At 40.4% G+C, this 23566-nt stretch overlaps 1 protein-coding gene across 3 annotated transcripts in view; it reads right to left on the reverse strand.

Annotated features, from left to right (window-relative positions):
• LOC134006594 (gamma-aminobutyric acid receptor subunit beta-3-like) overlaps positions 1-20442 on the reverse strand; it is a 33277-nt gene extending 12835 nt beyond the window's left edge. For all 3 annotated transcript variants that reach the window (XM_062445519.1, XM_062445518.1, XM_062445517.1), the window contains exons 1-6: positions 20363-20442; positions 20167-20258; positions 19959-20026; positions 7081-7301; positions 4682-4764; positions 2639-2776 (exon numbers count right to left, since the gene is read on the reverse strand). In XM_062445519.1, coding sequence (XP_062301503.1) covers positions 2639-2776; positions 4682-4764; positions 7081-7301; positions 19959-20026; positions 20167-20258; positions 20363-20442 — 682 coding nt within the window. The remainder of the gene's footprint in view (positions 1-2638; positions 2777-4681; positions 4765-7080; positions 7302-19958; positions 20027-20166; positions 20259-20362) is intronic.
• Between the last annotated feature and the right edge of the window lie 3124 nt (positions 20443-23566).

Consider the following 23566-nt stretch of genomic DNA (forward strand, 5'->3'; position numbering starts at 1 on the left):
AGAAAAAAAACAACAACAACCACATTTGTGGCTGTAATTTAAAAAAGTGTTATTAACACCAGTTGCTTTCCCCAACTTCTAGCCATGACAGTCTTTCTCTGGTATTCATTGTCCTTTAGCTAGATAATTTTTTTATGGTTTCATATTCATATTTATATTTTTGGCTTTAGTTTCATTAAGTCAAGTATTCATTCTGTGCAGAGGAAACAAGAGTGTTAAGGTGCATAAATTAATTTAAGCACTATTTTGATTTCAAGGCCTTTTTTCTAAAAACTGTTGAATCGCTTTGACTTGAAGGAATATTGAAGGCCTTTAGTGTCAAGTTACAGCATGAACATAAAATCAAAATGTTATTGAATATTTCAAGCTATTGTTATGACAGGTCTGTTGACAGAACAAAGATGACAGAAGGGAGGAAGACAGTGAAGGTGATGATAGCTTTGACAGTGATGAATACGCTCTATGTAACAACAACGCACACTTAAATGTCACAAAGCACTGTTATCTGGTCACGCGTACATTTGCATACTGTATGTACACACACAAGCAGAGAGCAAAGTGTGTTTGTATGTGTGCTTAGAGGAGAATAATTGATGCTGGGGGCCTCATTCCACATGAATATATGATGCCCTGAATCCTGGGCTGTTTTTCTGTCAGAGAGCAGGGTAATTGGTATCCAACCACACCTCTTAGAAGCACAGGGAAAAAATATACTAAAGAGAGAGAGAGAGGAGAAATGTAGGATAGAAAAACAACAGAGGCCGAAAGAGATACCGAGACTGGAGAGAAACGAGGGATGGGAAGAGAGAAAAAGAGGAGGGGAATTAAAGGCTGGCTAGTGGCACATGTAATGGATGAAACCTGGTCATTAGCCAGCTTGGCAGGAAGCCTCTGATGTGCTTCACACATCCTGCCAAGAGCACAGGAGCAGACCACTGGACACTAAACTTTAATAGTGCCACCCACAGGGGACGTGCCGCTTCTTGCAAACAAGTGCACACTGCTGCGCTCGCCTCGGCACATTCACACATGAAGGCTGAGGCACACATGTAGCCAGGAAGTATGATGATCGCAATGCAGCACATGTGCGATATTGTTAGCGCAGAGATGAAGATGAAGAGAAAAAGAGGGTGAAAGGAAAGGAGCGGAAAAACTGACAGGGAAGGAAAATACTGTGCAAATGTTAAAAATACCCAAACAGTGAACAAAAGGGTGATTTACTGTCCCTGTGACTCTTACTCATGAGTCCAACGTCTCTGAGAAATTATGTTAATACAGTATCACACAGCTTTTATGTCCCCACCATGGCTGTGGAGAAGCTGCCTCTATAAATGTGTCTCCGCTGACCAGATTATATGGGAGTCAGTTAGGGAGCGTCCATAAAGTTCTATATCTAGGCCTGAATGTACATATACAAAATGTGATGCAGTTAGGATGCCACACACGTTAAAAATAAAACAAAACAAAAAAAAACAAAGTTCACAGCATTTATCAGAATACCCCTGCAGGCAATGAGTTACTCCTTCCCGAGTTAGCAACACAAACTAATTACAACATCAGATACAATACTGCAAATGTTTTTCATGGAACTTGACAAATTGCCTCAAAGTGTCACCCTGTCTTCTAATTAATTGCCCTCTGAGAGGAAATGCTCTAAAGAAAATGGCCATTGTGAGCCTATAAATAACACTTGATTGATGTGTTTCACAACAGCAGTTAATGACAGCACGACATCCCTAAGATTTACAAGCCGCGCTCACCTCTTGTGTCTGCATTAATTCTTTTCCTGAGGAACCATGCTTCATGTTTGATCAATAAATATTCATTAGAGGTTTGGGGGGATAATTTGAGCTAGCTTGAGGCCATTGAAACTCTGTTACATTACATTGCTTTGTTTTTAAAGAAGTTTATGATGTTTCATTTCTTTCTTTCACTGTGGTATTGATACTTTCCTGCATGTATAGCCTCTATTAAAAGTAAATTAAGATGTTAAATTTAATAGAAACGATTCAAAAAACACATCTTCCATTCAAGAATCAAACTATTTAAATAACATATGTGAATACACTCAAGTTAAGTTAAGTTGCTACTGTCACATTGATGGATTTTATTGACAGACTGAATTGATTGGGGTCTTCAGCCACATTTTATTAATGTCAGCATGATGGGTGCCACAGAAGCCGAACCATTAATTTTTTACGCCCCCTCTCAGGGTCAAGAACCACCTGACCTGGACACCATTTGCTCTGTAAATCACAGCATTTATGGCATGTTTTGGTTAAGTTACCATTTTAGCATCCTTGCATCAGCCCTTGTTTCTTGAGGGATACTTCAAAGGCGGTGCGTTTTCTCACTTCAACCCAATTAGAAGCACTGACAAACACAGCTTTGGCTCTGAGGATTTAAGATCAACAGATCAAGCATTGGCACGGATTTGTTTGCTACTGAAATTGATTAAATAATCAGCTTGAAAATAGGCCAGCGCTTGATATGAACAATATCATCGAAAATGTACCATCCACTTGTCGGGCTTGTCATGTATTATTCCCAAAGGAAAGTTTGTTGTGAAGGCCCGAGCCTACTGTAGAATACACATGTAATACACACCTTATTGCACTCTAGGGTTTAACATATTTACCTGTGGAAAAGACAACATTTCTGGAAACCAGCTTGTAATCGACAATGGAGAACTGAGGCAACTCGATCCGTGTCACCCCCGTTACAGCTGTATCGCCTCCTTTCCAGTAGAACTCGATGTCGTCTGTGGTGTAGCCATCTGTACAAGACACACACACACATACACATACGCCAAGGTGTAACCATCTGTCTAACCATCACTGGAGACCAAGATATGCAGTGTTGCTGCTCATCCAACTGGGCTGTCATTTGGAAAGAAAAAAAGATAACATGTTTGAAGTTGTTTCCAAGAACCAGACGTTGCTTTGAGAAGTTAGTCAGTTAATAAGTTCACTTGAGTTCACAACAATCTTGACATTTCTTCTGTCCTTAGAAGCACTTTTTGGATTTCTCACTTATCTATATATAATGATAATGAATAGTCTGCTTTGGAGGTGTCTTGAGAACCAGCGCTGACTTTCACTTCAGTAATTTGGAATGATATTAGGACATGACCCAAAATTAGCTCTGTTACATAAATGCTAAACTTGAAATCTCTATAAATTTGAAGCTGCACTATTTTCTTTAATATAAATAGTGGATCAAATCACATTGTGTATTATGAAAGCAGTAGCTCTCCTGACAAATTCCCAGAGAATTATCACCCAACTCTTCAGTTTCTGTCAGTTCTATGGAGCATCTTAGCATTTTTTAGGTCATAGTTTTGGTTTTACCGCCTGTAACTTCAATGTATTAGTTCCTTATCACTATCAACTTCAGTATCAGCAAAAAAGCTCAGGGTGTAAACCCTGCCCAGCACCAGGTGCAAACAGACTAAGTTAGCAAAACAGCTTGTGAACATGGTGGCATTTCGCAGCTATTTAGCCAAATATTTAATTCAAAAGTTGGTAGAGAGCAAACAGAGCTAAAAGGAGAGTGAATATTCAACCTAAATTTGTCAATTGGACACAAACATGACTCCAAATGAATGCTAATGTTCCTCTGTATCTGCTGGATGTGAAACGTGGCTAAATGCTAACAAGTCTGTTATGCCACATCAAATTTACAAGGTGATAGAGTGCGTCAATGTTTTCTGTTGTTGGTGTAGCCACTGTTTATTTTCTAACTGATAAATATGCTTAAATATTCTATAGTCCACTGAAATTGTTGTAAAAAAATAAGTAATATATACATTTAGCATTATTCTGTGTAGCTTTTAGCTACAAATTCTTTGGTTGTAGGCCAGTAATATTGACGCCTACTTTTCATTTTGCTTTAGCACTGCACTGTTCCCAAGACAGTAGATGCTACATGGTTTCCATGGAGGATGAGAATCACAGATTTACTAGTCACTTGTGAATTAATGAATGGGCCAATCTCCCATAAATGCACATGATATTGCTGTACAATATATTCAGGGTTTATTTATGTTTTGGGCCTGGAGCCCACAAATTTATGGCAAAGGAGTCCTTTAAAAGATGTGGACATTTATTACACCAACGCACCAGATGGTTTGTTACAGAGAACCATCTCAGAAGTCGTCCTCGGAAACTGTTTGAAAAAGGGCAGGTACTTTCAAAAAAGACTTGGCAGGTACTTGGTTGTACCTTTACTATCTATCATGGATTGGCGAGATCACACAAGAATCCTCATAGGACACTGATTAGTCTGAACCATTGGTAGTTTGGACACAAGTGCAGAACTTGAAGCTTGACAAGATATATTCTCATATGATCTTCTGATGTCGTGATCTTGCAAATCCAGCTGCCTCCCAAGGTAACATTTATTAGGCAGAGAGGGTCTACATAAGATGCTATTGAGTTATGGAAAGTGTATCATTTTTTAGCTTAAAGATTACTTCAGGATACTTCTTTTGATCATTCTTTTAGTAGTCATATAGGGTAAAAAAAAAACATTTCTTCTAGAGATCTAAAAATAAAACTTCAAAAGAAAAAAAACCCTCATATTGATATTATTTCAGTCAAGCGGATATATTCTACACATGAGATTGTGCTGGTCTTATTCCCAACTGTGCAGTGTGCTGTACGTCCCCCTCTCTACTCACAGCTCTCTATCTCCAGAGTGCAGTTCTGTTCATCCAGGGGATACCTCCTGAGATCCATCATACACGCTGCTGTCGTAGTTATCCTGCGAAAGAATACACAGATGGGGGAGGATAAGAGAGGAAATATATTTTAGATAGTGTATGTGATTTACACAGATTGTATGAAAGGAAGATGGATAGGAGGCAAGTAAGTATCATTTTTCTGGCACATCTGAATTGTAACAACAGCAATGCGGGTAAGTGTAGTTACTTCACAAGAAACATAAGGGAGTGTGGGATTACAGTTAGATTAATGCATAAAGGTGATAGAACTTGACTTTGTCTTATCACTTTTAGAGGAAACAAAATGTTAATTTGTCTTTACACTAAGTTCCTCAGTTGGCATCATATTACTGAAGACTATTGGCATTGTCATCGTAAAATTAGATTATGGCACCACCTCCGGGGTAAAATGCTGACTGGGTAACTGTATACATAATTATACTATAGACCCCAGGCAGACAAGCAGCCCTCACTCTTGTATTTGTTTCAGTCCATAGCCCCTTCTATAAAACTGGCAACGCTCCATCTGGTGATTAAGTGAAAATTTGCAAAAATAAAACACATATCACAGCGACGCAGCTTGGCAGAGTTTAGTGTCTGATCATCTTTACTGGGTCACGAAGAGGTATTCTTTTGTATATCAGATGCATGAGCTCAAACGGCTGATGATGAGACAGTTAAAAAAAGCAGCAAAGTGAAATGCAAATTCAAGACGATTTAGGCTAAGTCTGCCCTGATTAAAAGCCGGCTGCTTGGCAGTTAGCCACTGGATGTCTTCATTCAGTTAAGACTCGGATGAGACTATGGAAACCCATTAGGTGATAATATTATACGGCTAAAATTACAATAACATAACATCAGGTCTGCAAGATGTAGACGTGTTGTCATTACTAAGACATATTACAGTTTACATATAGATTTCTAACTTGACATAACATTTCATATAACTACATTATGTATGAACTTAAAAGCCTGTCTGCTTCCTCCTTTTTCATTCTGAGTATATAAATACACTTAAAACTGAGACATATTCACATATTGATTAGTAAATTGACAGGAAATTAAACAATAAGATTTTTTTAAAGCAAAAGTCCAGCCTATCTGCTTCTCTTAACCTTGTGTGATAGTGAACTGAATATCTTTGGGTTTTGGATTGCAGGTATGGAGTCCCAAAGTGGTCAATATTATCTGAATAAAATGTTGTGTCCCCAAAAGTGTCCCTAATGACACTTTAATTTTATGTCAATTTCTATAACGTCACTTTTAATTTCATGTTACTTTTCTCGTCTTTCTACCCATAAGCCCACCTGCCTCTCTGATGCAAGCAAGCTCAACCACTACTACAAAATTAAGCCACCTAGCCCATGTTAACTAGAGCAACAATAATGTCGATGCAATTCTGAATCAACCAACAAGATGCTACTATTGTAAGTAACTAAACACAGTTCATACAAACATCCTACATTATACAATAAAATGGAGCTCGAGAGTGGGTTAGATATAACTAGTACAGAACGTGTCTTTAATCCCACGATAGGAATCTGTATTCAACATGTTACTCAGCCCTACCTGACATACATTTATGTAACAGCTCATATCACAAACACCACGTCACACATCTCCCGCTCGCTTTGATCTCTTGAAAGCATTGAGAGGTCTATAAGTAGCCCACAAGGCTAAGTGCTATGAACTCCACTTGCATAATCAACCATGGCTGTATGACTGTAAAGTATGAACACTGACAGACACAAACATACACACAAGCATGCAAGTATGTACGTACTAACACACACACACACACACATTTCCCTTTGCACTCTAATAATTCAAAGCATGCATCCATATTCATGGGTCACACCAACTCTTCTGAACCTGCCTGTCGAAAACATCAATGGAAATTCAAAACAAGGGCTTTATGAAACAAATATCAAACAGCAGCTGCAAGCTTAACATTTCATTAATGCACCTTCTAACCTGTTCACAGTTCTTTCCATGGATGATCTCTGCGCTGTTTTCCTTAAAAAACAAAATCAAATGCCAGGGTGCCCTTGAGCATGACATAAAATCCTGTGGTTGCACAGCGGCCATCAGTAGACATCTGCCAAATTCTCAGCTTGTAGAGCTTTAAACACGTATAGTTAACCTGACACTGGGAAACAGCCGAGAACATTTTTGGCACTGTGATTCAATTTGTCGCACATTGTGGGGAGTGTTCATCATTTGCACGGCCCAGAAATGGCACATTATTATTCTATTGTTAACAAACATGTTGCTCTGCACTGGCATTGTCATCGAAGGCAAAGACAGAGAAGTTACAGACATATGACAATGTGTTTACAGCACGAGGCAGAACCTACCTGAGTCCGTAGAGAACGGTTCCGTCTGGATGCAGTCGGATCATTCGGTTTTTGACAGTGACTCCGTGGACGAAGGACTTCTTGTCATTGAGGAAGTATGTGTCTGGGACCCAGAGCTGGTCGGCAACCCTATTATCAAGGGTCAAGTTGAGGGGGATTCCTAGATAAGCTAGACGTTTGTCCCTCCAGTACTGCTGGAAATACATGGTCAACGTATAGTCCTACAAAGACACACAGAGGAAAAAAGGCATTCAGAATAGTGATGACTTTTTATTAACTATTCTATTTCAACAATTGATTCTTGAATTACAGATTCATACATGCATACAGCACAAATACACACAATTGAAAAGTTTTACACCAGCTTTACTGCATTGATGAAGCAAGCTGCTGCAGACCTCAAAAGCAAATATCAACAGCTTTGAAATATTTGCTCTTCCCATTCCCAAATGTTAGTGCTCCTAATATTTATGAGACATGACACAGCATCCTACAAGCTGGAAGGAGTGTGGGCCAACTGGCTCACATGCCGCAGCCAAAATTCTCAGAAGTGTCTTTGCAGTCCCTCCTGGATTACAGTAACTGATACAGTAGTGCGCCATTGAAAAACAGCGTGTGGGCAGGCTGACTCATGTAGCTGCATCTTTAGTAGAAAATTTCATAGAAAATTTTCATCTAATATCTCAACATTTTCTCTGATTTGTATTTTCCCATTTCTCTAATGTAATCAAAATCAAAGGCTCAATCTCAAAGGATCCATTGCTGAATACAAGAGCTTTGGAGTTCCTTTACCACTTCATGTATGCAGTCTTAGTTGTATAAACTGGTGAATCTGGTTGTTAAAGCAGGAATATATAACCACTGAGAGAAGAAATGAAATATTCTTCATCTTGCAAATGGAATATTGATTAAATAAGCACTGAAATGCACTCTCGCTCAATTAAATACCCTCACAGGTTTTGTCACCACAGATTCTCTTGGTCTGGTATGACCAGTAGCTTTTGCAGAGTCATGACTTATTCCATCTTTTTTACTTATAATGCTCTGAACTTATGTTTGCCATTTACCATTATCCAACAACTTGTAGCCAAAGTGGTCACTACTCAAAAGACAGTTACACAAGCTGACTTTAAGTGGTTTGAACTGGCGGACCCTTTGCTATTTGGGAACTCCTGACCACAACAACTATTTCTATTTTATGTCTGATTTATTTTACATGCCATTTTCTTATTTGTTGTGTATTGGGTTTTGAGTGATGATTATTGATGAATCTGTCAATAGATTTATAGCCAAACTAGTGGCTTGGCTCTAGGGATGGCAGTCGATCCTGGAAAACTAATGATTAGCTTAATGATTAACTAATGATTGGTTTGATTAACTAAAGATTGAGATTGAGAACCTGGTAAATATTAACTGCTAAGCTACAGTGACCAGACATCTTGGTTTGTCAGGAACTGTCCCAGTTTCAAGCTGGGTGTCCTGAGTCCTAACAAATATCTGTAAAACACTGAAATGGCCCCACTTACTACCGAATTGTCCAGGTTTTCAGCACAACTCAAATAATAAGTATAATATCATACTTGTCAATCAATCAATGTGTTGTTATCAAGGCTGCTGCTAGCCTACGACAGTTGTGGCTCTTTCTGACAGAACAGTTTGCTAACAGTGCCAAAGAGAAAGTCGGTCTTTTCTAAAGAGCTCCAAGAGGCTTACTCTAGGCAAGAACCTGCAATGAAAATTCTACGATCTGCACACATTGTTTTTTGGTAGAGCGTTGTAGAAACGTGATATAAAAATTGAGATGGCCAAACATAATGGCTACAAGCAGGAGGTAGCACAGTTGCGACCTACTTCAGCAGTGACACTGGTGACAACCATCTGAACACTCCCAGATGGTGTGCTTAGCACTCCCCCATCCTGATGGAAACCCCTAAGGTGCCTGCATACATGCGCTTGTGCATGAACGTGCTGTAACATACAGTTAAGGGTTTGAAAATATGGTCACCTTATGCTAAGCACCAGCATATTAGCATTTACCTCAAAGTATTATTGTACATCACAGAGCCTTTGTCTTGGTTGGATGAGTTTATTTTTAACTATCAAAATGTCGAAGAAAATGCAGGAAAACTAAAAAAAGTGATTGAATTCCATTAGCAAGAATGTAGAACTATCTATGGACCATCGTTATCAGAAGGTTCAACCACGTTCACCCACCCCCAAAAAACCTCATTATCAGATTTACCCGATAGACCAGAAAAGTTTGCACACTAATTCTGCTTATGTTGTTTGATTCTGTCAAGAAATTGCATATTTGAACAAGACTGGCTCCATTGGCTTGTTGTGATGTCGCAAATCCTGCTCGTACCCCTACCCCCAAAAACCAGATTTTCAAAGAACACAGACAAAATGTCCACTTTCATCAGACAAATGTAAAAACAGCTTTCTAATATCAAACTCAGTAAAGCTCAAATATCCGACTGTAAGAACAAGAAGAAAAACATATTTTTGAGTGGAGGGAGACTTTGAAGTCCGGCCGTGAGGATTCATTAGTCTTGTGGAATGAAACCATTTTTAGGACAGTTGTGTAAGAGAATAGGACGCTAAGCAAGTAAATCTTTTTGTTTTGCCTTTATTCAAGTAGTATTTGACCAGAGCAGAGCTGGCAGTGGAGATAGAGGACAGAGCCCCTCCTTCTTTCCATCCACATCACATAACCCACTTACCCAAGCTAACAGTCTCCTCTATTTCTGTTTTCCTCTCAGTCTGCCTGCACACCTCTCTCTTTCTCTTTCTCTCTCTCTCTCTCTCTCTCTCTCACTCTCTCTCTCAGGGCAATGCCATGATCTCCCCTCTGCCCGCTGTGGCGTTGAAATGAAACCAACCCGCACCAAGCTGGCACTGGCAAGGCGCACGTCTTTTTTTGGTGGTGCAGTTTTTCCGGTTCGCATTGAACGGATATAAAAAAAAATGAACGAATCAGCAATACCGCAATGAGCATGGCTCCCCCTAAAAATGTTCATGTGTGTTACAGTTGTTACATAACCAAAACAGTTATTTGTCTTTTCGCACCCCCCTTGTGCACAATCTCAAGACTGGGTTACTAAATGCTTACAAAACAGTGGAGGTTTTGCATTTTCATGAGACGACTTAAAAATAGAATGAAATGAAATTATGCGAGGCTCATAATAACGGAGTCATGGGTATAGGTCTGATCCTGTAGTGCTGTATGGTAATTATTCATTCCTTTCTTTTCTAACTGATACTCCATACTCATAAATGAATGTGTTTTCCAGGTTTGGTTAGCACACGAGAGATATGAACAGATCTTAGTCAGCACAGGATACAGATTGGTCACACAGCATGAGGAGGAAAGCTCATTGGCACTGAGCCATAAATGTATAGTGGTGGAAGCGTGGCTTGTTTGGTAGCCTGCAGCCGCCAAATGATGAAGCGAGTGTGAGTGTTGGGGCTCGATATTACTACCAGTCATGCAAAAGGAATGGAAATTACATCCAAAATATTGTCTTTAAAGCATGATATAGCAGGGACTACTTTCTCTGATTCCACAAGATACACAGCAAAGGCGGAAGAATACATAATAGCTCGCAAAAAACACTAAGAATGTATTGCAAAGCTTAATCTTCTTGTCTATAACATAGCGCTGGATCTGATAATCCGGTGATAGCGTGAGGTTGACTACCCCTCTGCTCTTGTAAGTGATAGCAAAATAAATCCTTGTCAATTTCCAGGGGTTTTGTGACACAGAGGGTGATAAGTGTTATCAGTCACAGTCATATTAAAGTGGTCATTGTGGATTGATCACAGCATGTGGCGGGAATTAAATTTGCTTTATGAATAAGTAGCGTAGACTCTCTCTCTCTCTCGCTCTCTCCTCCATTACCATAGTAACTTTACCCTCCATCAATCCCGACGAATGACTAATGTCTCTTTCACACTGCCTTGTTTTGACCCTTATCGCATCACTTCTCCTCCCTCTCTGCTGGAGCTCTATCTCTGCCTCCCTTCCTCCCTTCCTCCCCTCCCTCCACATGTCTCTCCCCGAGCGGTATCGCGCTTCTAGGTATGCATTTCCATCTCCCGCCAGAGTGTCAGCAGGTGGGCAGCCACACATACGCACACGCCTCGTAACACATAAATGATTTAAATTAACCATACAAGCCTATATAAACACGCGGCCAAGGATTCCTCATCAATGTTGCATGGAGACAATCAAAATGAATTTCAGATGAGGAGTGTGTAGCTTTGCACATTACCTGCCCTGAAACAACTTCTTTTACTTATTTATTTATTTATATGAAAGGGAGGTGGGCTCATACTCTCTATGAACTAGGACTGTATGGATTATGAATTATTGACAATTCCCCCCCGCCCCCCTTACTCCCCCACAACACATCAATTCCCAATTCACACAGCTTTACCACTGCTGTTTGGTTATTAGCATATGTTTGCAGCCGAGATAATGACAGTGACCAGTGGAAATGATTTCCAGCGAGCCTCAATTATTCAATAAACTCGACTGGATAATCACTTTCATTCAGGGTGTGTGAGAATTCAGATAAGCGAGATTTTTTGGCTGTGAACTGACCCATATTCAATTTAATCTCTCCCCCCTCTCTCTCTCTCTCTCTCTCTCTCTCTCTGTGCAGCGCTACCACTCTGAACTGCTACGTTGTGATACCACAAGTATCTAGGAAATATCCTGCTAACATTGTTTGTCACATGGCATATGTTCTCTGTCCCCGGCATATGCTGCTGTTTTATCAACAACTAGCTCTGGCTCTTTATCGTCATCATCATCGTATATATACGCTGCAGCACAATAGAGTAAAGTAAAAAATAAAAATTACATCTGACACGTATCAAAAGCCGCTCTGTTCAACAGCAACATGAAAAATAAATGGTCTCTACAAGTTTTCTCCCTGACTTTTGTGAGGGTGAGAACAACAGGGATAGGATATGTAATCACTGTGTACTCCATGTGAACCCCTGTTCTGTAAAGCAATTTGAGTCACTTCAATGTAATTTCAGAGCGGTCCCTGGGGATGGCCCCGAGGCGGTATATCACCGCAGTGCGGGGGAATCCCTAACCGAGTGCCTGTCGCCCCCCTCCTCTTCCCCTTCTGCTGCTATAGAATGGTAAAAATAGCACTGTCCCTTATTGAGAGCAAACAACAGCGAGGTGATTGAATTGGGTTTTTTCTTCTAAATGATGGCATTGGCTTCCAATATACAGGATAATTCCCCCACTGTCTAATATCGTATGATGTATTGCCTCATAACAAGGAAAGAGGAAGAGGAAAAAAACAACAACAATTGTAAATTTAAGCCATTTATCTCTTAAATGAACAATGCTGCAATGACACACCATCTTTACTTTTTTATTGGTGTGAATCATATTCTTTTCCTTTAAAGTCAAAGATGTATTTTGCTTTTTTTGTCACTTCTCTTCAATGTTTGACCTTCACCGCTCAGAATGATGTATGCGCAGAGTTTGACACCAGAAGGCTGCTTTCATATTCATCTGCAGACAGTGGAAAGTTTGATCTGTGCTCACCGAAAAGCTCCGATAAGAGAGCATGATTTGTGACATCATAGCTAGTCCCGAGCCAATCGTGTTCAACTTACAAAATGTGGAAACTCTAGTAGACAATTTGCATCTAAGAGTTAAACTTTTGACATGAAAAATATTTGCATAGTCATAAATTCTGGGACTATTAATGAGGTAGAAGAAGAATTATAAGAATTTTAAAATACACATTATGAATCAGTGGGAGTATTTTTACATGTTTTAAAACATATCTAGAGGGGATTTAGTTTCATTTACACAATATAAATTTTTTTTTTTAGTTTTTAATGGAAACCTGCTTCAATTTAATCTATAAATTGATGGATTCTTGAATGTAATCTGCTATTGTATGCTGTTTGCACAATTTTGCGACTGCCTGTTATCTTTGGGTTTTAGAAATAGTGGAATGTGACTATTTCTTATTAAATAAAGTCCCAAAAGATCTTCTGTTTAGGTAGAAAGATCCAAACTCTGGAGAGAAAAGAAGAAGCAGTCAATGATAATCTGCTACTTCAATCACTGACTCAAGGTGTCTACAAAGAAACCTTGGGCCTCAAGAACCTCTCATACAAAGAGAGTTGCTCTTGAGAAACACCAAGAAGTGACTTCAGAGAACTTTCTTAAGTGCTCCAGTCCTGTTGTAGGAGTCAAGTACAGATATTCTGACTTTGTCTAAAGAGAGGACATTAAAAAACCACTTGTATGACCTCAGAATAATGAGGCTTTTAAAGGATTTCGTAGAAGTTATAAAGATCAAATGAAATACAGTTCAGTAGCTGTAGCAGAAAGTTCTCTCACTATGAGCAGCAGGGATGCTCTGTTTTAACATCGCAGTGTAACATCACCTGCTGTTTAGGCTCTTGTCTTTCCTTATAGTATATGCATGATGTGGCCACCACCTTCTCTGAGTGTGTTTTTTTAGCATCAAACCCCCTTTTTTTTATTTCTGTCACGGTAACACTGCTCTGATGACACATTGGAGGCACGTTTAAACTACTAACACAGTTATGCAGTGTGAAGCTCTCTGTGTTACTCGTGCTAAACATTTTTTGTGAATGTAACTTGCCTGAAAAATGGAACATAACAGGTGGAGATTTTAGGGGGTGTTGATTATGCTTATAATAACACACTCCAACACACTCCTACTCATGAACAGGTGGTGTTCTTCAAGTTGAAACGAGCCATTTCTGATAAATACCTGCAGCTCAGAACCTCACAGACCAAACCTCATAGATTAAAAAAAAGACTGATTTAGAATAATACAACCAAGCACGTGACTCCAATCATTTTGACTCACTTATAATACAATTATCAACTTGAATATGTGAGGCTTGATTTCTCCTGACCTTTTTCAGTCATCAAATCAACCAAGAGTGGCGTGTTCCTTCATTTCATTCCTGCAGGGGTCTTTACTCTCCTTCTTTAACCTCATACATCTATTACAGTAAGTGGAATCAGAGTGTTGACTAATGACCTTTTCAGCAACACCCATCATAAATCCAGGTTATAGTTAACCTACCCCTTTTTTATTTGCTACAACATAACGACAGCTCGAATGGCACCGAGAAAAAAAAAGGAAACGAGGCCGGCGCCTGTCAATTTTAGATTTCCCCAGGCCGATACACGCAGTGTCTTAAAGGTGTACGCAGCTCAGAGCTCAGAGCTCAGAGCGAGGCTATTATCATACAAACGTCAAGAGCAATAACTGTAGAGAGGACTGTAGAGTTAGGATCACTAGAAGTGACTCAAAATCATGAGTCCTTTCATTGGGTTGACACTGCAAACCAGGAAGTCCCCGGCTCTGCTTATTCTAAATCTTAGTGATCATCACTTCATCGTACAGCGTGCTCTCTCCTGAGGCCAATTACATTCCATCAGGCAGGAAGCCGGATGCCGGATAAAAGACATGCGGGTATATTAAGCCACACTCAGAGCACAGAGAAAAGACATGCTCTTTTTGCATTGCTGGGAGACCTATATATCATAATTAGAGTGACATAGTTAGTGCATTGGCAACATCTGACTCGTGCGTTTTATGCAGGAGGGCATACAGTATACAGAAGTTGTTACCTGGGTGATTGGGGGCACAATCGAGGTCAGATTAGGTTGTCTAATAAAATCATGCTGATGTCATTGAGCATATACCTGAAAAATGAAAAAATCCCTCAAATAGAAGTCAGTTCATGAGCTTTTTGTGTAGTCTTTTGGGAGCCAATGTAAAAAAAATCTTTAAAAAAGGAAAAAAAACAAACAAACCCAGCAGCAGGGAACATTTGGAGAAAGAGAGAGATCTTTTCACCTCTCTGTAATGACAGGTTTTTTTTCTTTTTTTCTCTTTGACACCCACACACAGCCGTGGGTGTATGGATGACTAGCTCTTTCAGCCTGTTACCGCAACTACATCCACAGTGCATACCGACTCTGACCGCTTCCCGGTGTGTGTGAGGAGCTCTACCTTCATTGTGTTGTAATATAATTTCCCCAAATTATGATGAGTTTCATGTGGCACGGATAATGGGGCTGCGAGGCCTTGATAGCTCTCACAGCAGCAGAGAATCACGCCTGTTTGTCCATTTCGCCAAGGGACGCTCATGGTAATGAAAACACACCCACACAAACTGACCTTTTTTTGCACCTAAACTTTCTTCATAATAGTATTTTTCAAAACACATTACAGTACAAACAACAATAACCCATGAGCCTTTTATTCCCACTTCCAAACCCTCCATTAAACTAATTGTCCAGTGTTAAAAAAAACCTTTTAAAACTCTGCAAAACAGCTCTAGTAAGTCACACAATTTCAGGTGATCCGCAAGTTTCCAAGTAAGCACTGCCTCAGCACACACATAATCTATTTTGCCTTGCTCTGATCTTGTCCTAGTATGTGTTTCTCATCAGCGGAGGCCCCCGGCACATCACAAACAAACCTCAGAGGTAATTAGTGCCTTTCTCAGACGCTTTAGCATCTGTTGGTGCAGGAGCTCACGCGCCACGAAGGCGTCGGGAGTAGCAGAAGCTGACTTTGTCGACCTGCCCTGCCAGGTGGATTCTTGGGACGAGCCAGATGCTTCATTCACTTGCTGGGGGTATTTCGATCAGCTACCGCCTCCTCTCTCTCTCTCTCTCTCTCTCTCTCTCTGAGCCTCTCTCGCTTCGCTGGGTTTTCTCAGATCTTCGATCCCTCGCTTTCTCTGCTCTTTTCTGTTTCACTCGGTCACTCGATAAATCTTTAAATCTAATAGTTCTCCTCTCCTCTTTATTCCTCACTCTCTTGATCTGCTGATTGCACGAGTCCAATGTCCAGTAAAAATTCCCAGGGCTTATATAGAGCTGCAAGAACCACTTTCTACTGGCTTGGGTTGATTAAATGAACTCCCACTATATATCAAATAAATCCAGAGCAGAGGTGTGTATAGGAATAAGAGAAATATATCTATATATATGAGAAAGAAAACATAGATCTGCTTAGGAAGAAATCATCAATAGTAAGTATTAAGGGACTGTACATAAATTATTGGGATGAGGAGGGGGGTGAAGACAAACCCCAGCACTATTAATATTTTCTTGGTATCAGAAAAGTAAAATACTGACTATTACAACTACTTTCACCATTTATTATTTAATTATTATAATATAGACAAACTTAACCCTTTCACGCTGTTTTCTTATATGCATGGATTTTGATGGCATAGTTGCACTTTCGCCACTACAGTGGACACTAGTGCGTCATCCCCATACACTACCACTCCATCTCTAGTAACTTTTTTGGTTGTAAATCACTTGATTTATGTTATTATAATGTAATGTAATGTAAGTTCAAATATATTTTTCATGCCTAAAGAGAAATAAAAACACTCCTAGGGTTAGTATAGCACATTTATACGATTAAGAATAAAGTGAAGGAGGGTATGACTATTGGTCGAGATGAAAATGTAATCAGTAATATCCATAAAGATGTTGGTCCTGTTAGCTAGTTGACTGTAATTTGATATTAAAACCCTGAAACGGAGACAAGATGTACACACTAAAGCCTTAATTGATGATGGTTTTATTTAAATCTTAATAATCCTGCACAGGATGGCTAAAATTTAAATTTTGGTTGAGAAAAAACTTCTACATTCTTACCATTCCTTTAGCAAAAAGAAAAAAAAAACAATCTTCCCGATTTTCTAAATTCCTCTCCTCACTAATAATTTATGTACAGTCCCTAATGAAGCACTTTACCTAGTCAATCTTTCCAATACTAATTGCACATTCCCATGCATGCACACATATTACCTTGAAATACCTGTGAGAGTATTGTGAGTATTGACTCACACTCATTTGCTACACTTTCACTTCAACCTTAAACCCTGCATTCGATGCCTAACCTTTACCTTTTGTACTGATTTATCCACAACTTTGTTAACCTAATGCTCTTTGACTTAACCTTTGACTTAGCACTAGATCCCAAATTTAGCCACCCTTTTCTTAATAAGGCCATCAGGTGCTTCGACTTTGTGATGGATTTTGGATTCCTCACACCTTTACTCACAAATTACACTTCATATGCTTGCATGATGTATTCTACAAGGTTGAATTCTCTCTTTTTCTTTTGGTATACGAGAGAGTCATCAAAAATAATCACTAAAAAACACTCAAAAAACCTTTAACTTTTAAAACTGGTTTGCAGATTATGACTGTGGGTAACTCTACTAGACTGGTGAAGTCAGTTTATAGCTGAAGTTCTAATGATGGAGCCTATAACAACTTCTTTATGATAGAATTGCAGAGAGCAGCATTGGTAGAGGCTCTGCTGTTTAGTGCTGCTCCATGGATAAAGCATGGCGCTGTCATTGTCGGGACAAAAGCACTCATTATCTATTTCCCCGTGGCAACCCATCCCATGCTAAAACCGCAGACTGTCCCTGCATTGTAGCTTGCACTGGATGAAAAGCATCCACCAAATGTCAAACACTGCTGCAAAAAACAAACAAACAGCTTGACCGGTCTTGTTTTTGGCTCGGGCGTTGGATAGCGGCCCGAAATTGTTCATTTAACAAGTGCAGATGCACATGTGCAGTCCCTCAGTGCTTTGGTGGCAATGAGAAAAAGACCTAATTAATCATCAGTTTAAGTGTGATCTCAGCTGTCTGTGTCCCTGGTTGATCAGCTGCTTTCATGCGCTCTGTGGAGACTAGCCTTGTTGGCTTGCTGGTTAATGTTAGCGAATGAACTCTTGGCAACAAAAGCTTTGAGCATGGATCATGAAAGCCTGGCTAGAACAATCGGATTCACAGTAAAATATGTTACTTTTTCAGCTTGTATCAATCTATGATAGCAGCCCATGCAACCAAGGGCAACAGAGGTGTAACGCAATATTTGTTTGACCTATAAAGAACATATATTATTTATCCTGGATAGTGCATTACTGAGGTTAAAAATCTCTTTTTACAGGCCAAGATAGCAGCACAAAATAAACCAGAGGTTACAAAACATATAAAAATGAAAAGGATAAAATATGAAAAGAATCATTGAAAGAGTACAAAATGCAATAAATTTAACATAAAAAAGGTCAAATTTCTTAAAGTCAACAGTCCAAACCCCCCGAAAGTATCGATTTACTAGACAAAAAAGCTTAAATTTGGTAATGTTTTATATTTCTGCTTAAAAAACTACTAAAATGCTTAATTGATTGTCAATATAGTTGCAAATAATTAACTTTTGATTGAATAATCCACTTCTCTAATTGTTTTAGCTCTAGTTAAACCTGATCTGAGGCAGCTTTACCTCATTAGATGTATTTACTTTACTAATATCGAACCGAAACCTACAATCTCTCCCCAACCTTAGCCAAAGTTGCTTTTGTTGCCCCCACCCTCCACCCGCAACATAACACTTCCTTAATGTGAAAAATCATTGCCCCTCCACATAAACCGGGCAATAAATCAGCGATTACTGGTGCGTTACCCCTTAAACCATCTTTGTCACAAGAAATTAGTAGTATAAAGGAATTTGTAGGAGGCAGGGGTGAAGTAAAGGGAAGCTTTAGATTCAAGTCAGAACACTGGGTGGAAAGTCAAAGCTAGGAATCACCTGGTGAAGTAATCATTGAATCAATAGTATTGATCAACACACACACACACACACACACACACACACACACACACACACACACACACACACACACACACACACACACACACACACACACACACACACATCTCTCCAGACAAATAATGATCATTTTCTAATATGTCGCAGTTTTTCCTCTTTTAGTGATTTTCTGTACATGTTGGCATTATGGTGTAAACTTCTGCATCCCTGCCTGATCTCTAATGAAAGTCACATTGGTTAAACCTACACGGGTGATAGCCAATGAATTGTGTCCGTGTAGAGGTGTTGATCTGGAATCAGCCTTTGTGGCTTGCAGGTTTCAAAGCCTGAATCCAAACCAATTACAAACAATGTCTACACCTGAGCAGATCATTCCCAATCCGGTGTCAGGAGACTTCAAATCACATTTTCCTGCAAGTGAAAGAAAGACAATCCAGCCACTCATCACTCGCCGCTCGTTTTCCGATGCAATTTAGGTCATCGTCAGCTGATATTTTAAGACCGGCCGGAAACAATAGCCTGAAGTTACTTCACTGCATGTGGGTACACGTGTTAACACAGTGTCCAGAGCTGGCAAATTAGCAAATCCAATCAGAGTTCCCTGATAGCTGTCTGCTCAGTGAGCCTCCTGGGAGGACGCTCCTGAAAACTGTTAACTGTGGCTCAAAAGGTTAACAAGCAGAGCAATAGTGAGAGCCGAGGATTCCTTCTCCTCTGTCCCTCACTGCATGTTTTCCCGTCCTTCTCTCTATGTGTGTTGCATATGCATTGATTTGTAAAAGAGCAGTTGCAGCTTTCATCCATCCTCTTATAGTCTGTGGATGCAACTGTCTGAGGATCAAGCGCTGTTGGAAGCAAGGACCAGGAAGCTGCAGAATTATCTTTATTTTTACACCCAGGCTCTGTGTATATAAGGTAACAGTGTGCTGCCAATGTGTGTGTGAGATAAATGTGTTTTATTGCGTACAGGAAACCCAGCCCATCCATCTCACCATCACATAATGGCCTGAAAGCAAAAACTGGATTCACGTCAGCACTTCCTACCAGCTTTACTGTATACAGCTAAGGAATCATGTTGTGTGAGTGCCAATACATCTCTGTATCAGCGCAGACAGACACGGGGAGAGGGCTGCATGCATTATGCGCTCGAGTAAACACAGAGAAACAGCATTTGGTGTGATGATAATTCACTCACCATGTTGACTTCTGACACCATGTCTATGCTCGCCACGTCTATGCTCATCCCGACTGCAACTGGGGCCCCTGGAAGAGGTTAAACAGCAGAATATGTGTATATAGGCCTACAGCTCTACACCTGACCACAACAGTGTGGATGGCGCCAAAAATAAAGCTGCCTAAGGCGTGAAGGAGGATTAATAGAGGGGGTAAACACATGCACATACCTCCAAAGTCCGGTCTCAGTCGGATATCATATCCCTTCAGCAGTTTATCCACCGTCTCCTTCACGAAAGACATGTTGCCCGGTTCATTGACGCTGGAATGACATTTAAAAACAACAAGAGGAAAACATCACCTTGACTCCTGAGTCTTGCATCAATCAGCTTTGGCCAATAACCTTGACTTCTAAATGACACTCACCTTTTCGCGCAACACACAATGGAACCGACAACCAGCACGGAAAAGACGCGAAATTGACGAACCTTGCGCAAAGCCAACATCACCTCTTTCTTTTAAAAAAAATCTCTCCTCTTTTGTTTTTCTTTCTTTCTTTTTTGTTTGCTTGTTTACAACCACAACAACAGCGAAGAGTATAAAAAAACCCTCCCGTCTCAATCAACAGTCGAGACGGTTCCGAACGGCTCCTCAAATCAAGAGTAAATCCATTGATTGCCCCAAGAGGATAAAGTCGGGGCTGAGAGAAGGGGGGTTACGGGGGGGTGAAAAGTCAGCGGGTTGCTGTTGATGGAGTCAGATATGAAATATGGGTTGACATCGCCCTCCCTGTCATGTACACTAGTTCCTCTCCTCTCTTCCTGTCGTCTCTTTGCCTGTGATAGAGCATTCAGGAGCTGAAGCGCATATTGATGAGGAGGGTGCGCAAGGGATGCTGCTGCTGCTGCTGGTGGCGGTGAAGGCACTCGGCTCGTTCAAATGAGAGATGAAGCCCAACACTTGCACACTGTAAAAAATGCCCTTACAGTAGCTGATGGTATGGTGTGTGAAGTGAGATTAGTTTTTAGCCTTGTTATTTTAATATGGGCGAAAAAGGAAACACTTCTTTTTGTCTGAAACGGTCTATTTTCACTGCCAAAACTGTTACAATGTGGGTGTTTAAAGTGACATCATCATAAAAGCTGCAGGCTCCTACAATTCCCATAATGCAACTCAGAAGCGTCTTTAAATTAGAGCCTCCGGTTGGTAAATGTCTTTCAAACTGCAACATCACTCAAGTTTTCAATTAAGATGTAATGATTTAAAATGAAAGTCTAATTACGCAAAATATCCCTGATGACATCACCAGGGTTATTTGTCATGACATCATCATTAAAGCTCCTTCTAATTCCTTTTTAAAAATATTTTTTAGGTAAAATCTTTACCTCATGTTGCTTAATGATTGGTTTATTTTTGAAGCTAGAATTCTCTTGAAATAGGCAAAAAATGAATTGGAATCTAATCTAATTAATTCACTTTTCCTCCAACATTTCAGCACTCAATCCTACACTAAATTGGCTTGTTAAAAATGGACATTTTTTACAGTGCTCTACACGCCATCTGCGCCAATCCCCTTCCCCTGTGCTTCCTGTAAAAATGGCGGGACCCGAAATATCGAGGAGGGACAGGCTAGCATTTATCAACCCATTGATCAATGCTTGTGATTGATAAGACTATTAATCGTCTATAATGGCCTCTTTTTTCCCCTTATCTAAAAATGTGGGGCTAGCATCAATTATTTAGATTGAGAAATATACGAGTCGATGCTGGAGATTCCGTAGATAATTGGGACCCGTGCGTGTGTGCGCGCACGCCCACGAGCGGAGAAGCTTGTTAATAAGTAATGTGCTTGTGTGTGTGTGTGTGTGTGTGTGTGTGTGTGTGTGTGTGTGTGTGTGTGTGTGTGTGTGTGTGTGTGTGTGTGTGTTGTGACATTCCTACCTGGTGTCATAGATGGCGAACAACTTCTTGTTTCCGTCAACAGCATTCCTGAAAGAAAAGGGTGATAACATCATTAATAATTAAAACATATTAAAAAAAACACTGATGATCAATTAAAAGTCGAGTGTGCATGTTTGTAATTGCAGTTGTGTTATGTTGAGTTAATTGATGTTTCTACTTGTAGCCTGCGGTAAACCAGAAATACAAAACAGTGGGATGCCTGCAGGGCAAATATTGAAAAGCAGTCAATCTCCTCTGGGAGAACCCCCTCACCACCACCCCCACCACCATCATCATCATCATCATCACACACACACTTGTGCATCTTCTTTCTGTCCTCCTTCCTCTCACACACTCATCCAAGCGGTCATCACTCTGTGGGAGCTGTCCGCACCAGGCATGGTGCTGAAATCAGGCTCCCGGGAGGGGTGGACATACTAATGTTTGTTACATTCCCTGCAGCTTCCATCCACACACACACACACACACACACACACACACACACACACACACACACACACACACACACACACACACACACACACACACACACACACACACACACACACACACACACACAGACTCAAAGAAGTGGAGGGAGCTTGAACATCAGACACTAATTACAGTGTACGAAACATGGAACTCGGCTACCCTCTTATGGCAACCGTCAGGACGATAACAAGACTTTATTGAAGAGGATTTGTTTATTGGGAACTTTTGCAGAATGAACACTGAACACTCGTATTCAAAAATACAGCTTCTTGGTGGTTTGGTATTATTTCACACACTTAACTTTTTGGGGTAAATGAGCTCCATGGGTAGCGGACCATCAACCGCCGCCACCTCCTCTACACACACACACACACACACACACACACACACACACACACACACACACACACACACACACACACACACACACACACACACACACACACACACACACACACACACACACAGTCGCATCTTTAAACACTAAACAAACAACCAGCTACGCGGCTTTATTATATCCGATTTCTCTGTGTTTTCAGTTCCAGTCTATCAAGGCTCACATTTTTTTGTAAGCCAGTGATTCCCAACCAGGGTTTGGTATTGGCCAGGGGGGAAAACTGTAGAGTTGCTCCGTTCATTTGAAAGAAGAAAACACCTGAAAGTAAGGTATACAAGTCATGGGTAAACATGTATACATGTAGAAATGGCTGAAATTGTTACCTAAAATAGTGTATACATGCTTAAAATGGCTACATCCTATAATATATAAAATATGAGCACATTTGGAACAAACAGGTGGTGTGAATAATTGAGTTCATCTGACAGGGGTGTGGGGACAAGTCAGGTTGGGGGGGCATTAATACCCTATAGTGACTTTAATTGTCTTACTTGAAGAAAAAAGCGTTAAAAAACCAACACCTGATTTTGTTAACATCTTCCTCCCCTTTCTTTAGTTGCACCGCCAGTGCGCCTCCCCCTCCCAACCCACCAATGGGGAGCACCTACAATAAAATTATAAACCCCCATTGCAGCACTTCATTCTCTCGCACCGGCAGTAGGGGGTTTACTGTAGCAAAAAAAGGAGACTGTAAATATGTGGACTGACTCCAGTTTCCTCCGAGGCTGGCGGACCTGACCAAGGAGGCAGCCCGTGTGATGCTGCTGCTTGCTGCTGCAACACCTCCAGAGGCGATGCAG

The sequence above is a fragment of the Scomber scombrus genome, chromosome 24 (assembly GCF_963691925.1).
Source record: "Scomber scombrus chromosome 24, fScoSco1.1, whole genome shotgun sequence".
Taxonomy (NCBI): Eukaryota; Metazoa; Chordata; class Actinopteri; order Scombriformes; family Scombridae; genus Scomber; species Scomber scombrus.